A 3,972-nucleotide genomic window follows, 5' to 3' on the forward strand; every position below is an offset into this window, starting at 1 on the left:
ATCTTAGTTTTGCACGGTGTTAATCCTAGTGACTGAGGGCAATTATTTACATTCAATTTATCTATAGAGGAGGCTGCTCCATGGATGATTATCATGTAATGAAACAATGCCCCCCCTTCTCCCTTAACTTCAGCTGCTGCCACTGGGGACTACCTTTTCTTTCAGGAAGCAGATGTGCTGTATTTTTAACCAGCTTTGTAAAATCCCAGAGAATCCCTTTTTATCACTTCAACTTTCTTATCAATCTTTGGGATTTTTGTCAATTGACCTTGAAAGTGAACCAAACAGCTGAAGGCAAATTTTGGGTTGTGTTATTTCAGAAATGAATTGTCCAGTGTGCATGTTTGACTTTTGGGGATATCGACATTAACCAATGGGCTTGGAAGCATCTGATGAGAAGTTCACTTCTTCTCACAGGTTGGATCGGAGACTTTTAGATAGATTTGCTTCTCAGTAAGCACAGTTTAGAGATTAGATAACTATATTGTTTCCTCACCTTCAGGTTGAAAAGTTCTTGAACAATTAAATCTTCTCAATAGATTTCAGGCATAATTGGTACTAACAACCATCATTATTCTTAGGCCGGGGCCACACGGGGCACTACTGCGATGCTCGCATTACACTCTGCTCACGCTGGCAGTACAGCAGGAGCCGAGTGTCATGCTAGTATCCCTGCGACTGCGGTCCGACTGTGCGAGCGGACCTCAGCTGCGGGGGGCGGGCCGGTTCTCAGGAGGCCAGCGCTGCGGAGGGGTGGCCCGGCACGGTGGAGGAGAGATAGGGATTTTTCTACCTCTATCCTCCGTAGCCGGCTATTGCCATTCTCGCTCTGCACTCACAGTACACCGGTGTGCCGCGAGTGCAGTGCGATTTTTCTTTTGCCCCATTCACTTGAATGAGTGCGAGAGAAAAGAGTCTCGCATTACATTCGTAGCATGCTGCGATTGTTTTCTCGGTCCGATTAGGGCTAAGAAAATAATCGCTCATGTGCGCTGTCACACAGGCTAGAATTGGTCCGAGTGGAATGCGCTGATTTATCGCACTCCACTCGCACCGATTTTCTCGCCGTGTGGCTTAGGCCTAATGTAATAACTGATTATCATTGTCCTTGTGTTTATAGTAAGCCCAGTCCAATACATCAATCACTTTGTATCTGTTTTCAGTCTTTTTACGAGTGGGAAGCGGTTGTATTTGGGAAGACAGAAGACCAGCTGATCATGACTGAACAAGCAAGACGTTACCTTGATACCTACAAGACGTCCACCAGCTCTTCATCCAGACCTCTAGTTCTATGAATGTAGGGTATTGAACTGGTGAATCCAGTTTCCTTCTGTACATGCACTAAAATAGGACTTTTCCAAGCTGTTAATAAGGCAGCGCTTTGTTTTGCAGCCTGTATTATGCATGAAGGCTCTGGTGTAGCAGCATTTGCTATAAAAGTCCGATACCAGCTTTCTGTAAAGTATAAAAAGTTTACATAGGGAATTATATGTACAACAAAAGCAGAACCTTTTTTTTTTTTTTTTTTTTTTTTTTTTTTTTTTTTTTTTTGACATAACCTTTGGTCTAGTTTTTTTTCTTTTTAAAGAATACCGTTTTCTAGCATGTAACAAGCTTGGTCAAGAAGTCTACTTCAATAAGTCAACTTTGGACCACAAACACTCAAACATTTGCTTAGAAAAAGCAAAACCGGACAATCTTAGGATTCTATCATTTCTATTCTTGTCTGAGTGGGAACTTGGCTATAGATTAGTTACTATTGTGTAAAGTGGATTATTACCCCATAATCTCTTCCAACATTTCAGTTGGATATGTTAAGTTCCATCACATGGAATTTATGAACGTTACCGACGTCCTAAACAAGTGGTTTTCTGTACTTTATTTCGTTGAGGAGATGTCCTCCCCAGTGACCATCTCTCCTTTCAAATAGGTGGAAGTTGCAGAAAATTGGATTGGCACAAGGGTGGACATCTTCCTCCACCGAGGACCAGGTCCAATCCTCTTTTTGACCTCATGAGCCATTTAATTGACTAATTGACATGTTAGTAGACCTTATTCCAGGAAAATACTTTTTGCTATTGCATAATTTCTTCAGTTTTTTTTTTTTTTTGTTTTGTAAACAAAGCATATTTTTTTGCTGCCTATAGACTGTAGTACCATATATTGGTGAAGAACCATATGTACTTGGAGGAATCTAGTAAATGCAGAATCCAGTATAGACTACATGTGGAGTCCGCGGGAGAGCGAATGTCAGATCATCCATGGTTTATACGTTTTTAAATTCTTCTTTTTTAGTTGTTTTATATGTTTTAAGTACTTTTTGAGTTCTGGTATTTTCTCTACATATTTTTATTTTTACATTAGGCCTTTGTAGAGAGCGTTTGCATTAATACTTACAGCTTCCCAGATGCCTGTTTATACTGTAGATGCTTGAGTGAACAGGAAGTTGCACTAGTAGATTTGGTATGCTGCGTAGTAACACATGAATGAGCTACAGTGTTATATATTTATATACTAAGGTACTTCATGCAGAACTAGGCGAAATGCAGATTTAGGTTTTCCTAATTAGAATTTATCAGTATTTTTATTCTCGAGGTGAGGATAATAATATGTTTTGAATGTAATGTACAGGGCATAGAAACGAGGAAATGTTGATCCTGGGATCTTTTAATTTATTTGATGCTTCTAAGTAGAGATTTGTGTTCTTACTGTATAAAGAGTTTTATTGAAGGCTTCGTGGTTTCCTGATTTTGCTAGCAACTGGGACATTTCTGACATTTATCCTTGCTTATTTTTTGTAAAGGATTGCTAAACCTAAAATTCAAGTTGGCTTATATAAAATTTCAAGTTTAATGCATAATCTATAACAAAGGGACAAAACAGCACAAACATTACAGGGTTAATTAAAGTTGACAGGTTAAAATAAAAATGAAGCCAAGTGTGCTTTACATAGTAAGTTTACTAATATAGACCATGCCTGAAAGTTGAAAGATGGCCCCATCTTCTGCCACAAGCATCACTCCGTCTTCTGATTTGTGTTCAATATGGTAGAACTTCATGTGTCATTAAGTGACCGAAGCGGTGTGTGTAGTTAGGTTTGGTAACTCATTTTAATACCCAAGATGTCCCTTTTATCTGTTAACAGCCATTGTATAGATGGAGAAGAAGGTGGCTTAGCTATTTATATGCGCAATCTCGTGCTAATAGACCATTCCTGAAAAATGCCCCCATCTTCTGCCATAAGCTTCAGTCCCTCTTCTGTGTGTGTAGTTAGGTTTGAAAACTCATTTTAATAACCATGATGTCCATTTTATCTGTTAACAGACAATGTACAGATGGAGATGGGGCTGGCTTAGTTTTTTATTTATATTCGCAATCTCCTTCCACACAGTGGTGGTGACATGCTAACATAGGACACGCAGTCAACCGGGAGAGGGACTTTCCGGATCAGAACCTGTAGTTAAATATAAGGGCATCATTCTACAATGCTTTTAATGGACAACCCCTTTTAAATATAAAAAATATTTTAAAAGGCCAATTCAAAGTCAAAATTTCAAGCGCCCAATGAGTTCTGAACTCGTTTAGGGTACATTTTATATTCTATTATATTACTGCCAAATGCGCGGTGTTCACATGAGGATATTGGGAACATTAATCGCAAGTTGTATTATGACATGCTGATGGTTTAGAGCCCCAAAATACAGTAACAGGTACGCTTCAGCTGTATATATTTGTCCTTAAAAATTTGTCACAAAATTTCTCTGGGAATCGAAAAAGTGGGGAAAAAACGGTCACTAATTCTTAAATACTCTTAATAAGCAAATCACACTCTATTTTCTGTAGGGAGGTAATTATTCATTATTCTAACATATTAGGACAGATTTCAGTGCAACAAGAGTTAAAGGTATTCTGTAAGCACAAAATGACTAGTCAAACCAAGCACAAGTGCTTAGTGCACCCTTGGTGTTCACA

At 38.8% G+C, this 3,972-nt stretch overlaps 1 protein-coding gene across 1 annotated transcript in view; it reads left to right on the top strand.

The window, feature by feature from the left end:
• MYBL1 (MYB proto-oncogene like 1) overlaps positions 1 to 1,514 on the top strand; it is a 64,181-nt gene extending 62,667 nt beyond the window's left edge. Inside the window, 1 exon segment of the mRNA XM_075353217.1 lies at positions 1,164 to 1,514. Coding sequence (XP_075209332.1) covers positions 1,164 to 1,295 — 132 coding nt within the window. The 3' untranslated portion in view covers positions 1,296 to 1,514.
• Positions 1,515 to 3,972: the final 2,458 nt, after the last annotated feature.

The sequence above is a fragment of the Anomaloglossus baeobatrachus genome, chromosome 6, assembly GCF_048569485.1.
Source record: "Anomaloglossus baeobatrachus isolate aAnoBae1 chromosome 6, aAnoBae1.hap1, whole genome shotgun sequence".
NCBI classification, from domain to species: domain Eukaryota; kingdom Metazoa; phylum Chordata; class Amphibia; order Anura; family Aromobatidae; genus Anomaloglossus; species Anomaloglossus baeobatrachus.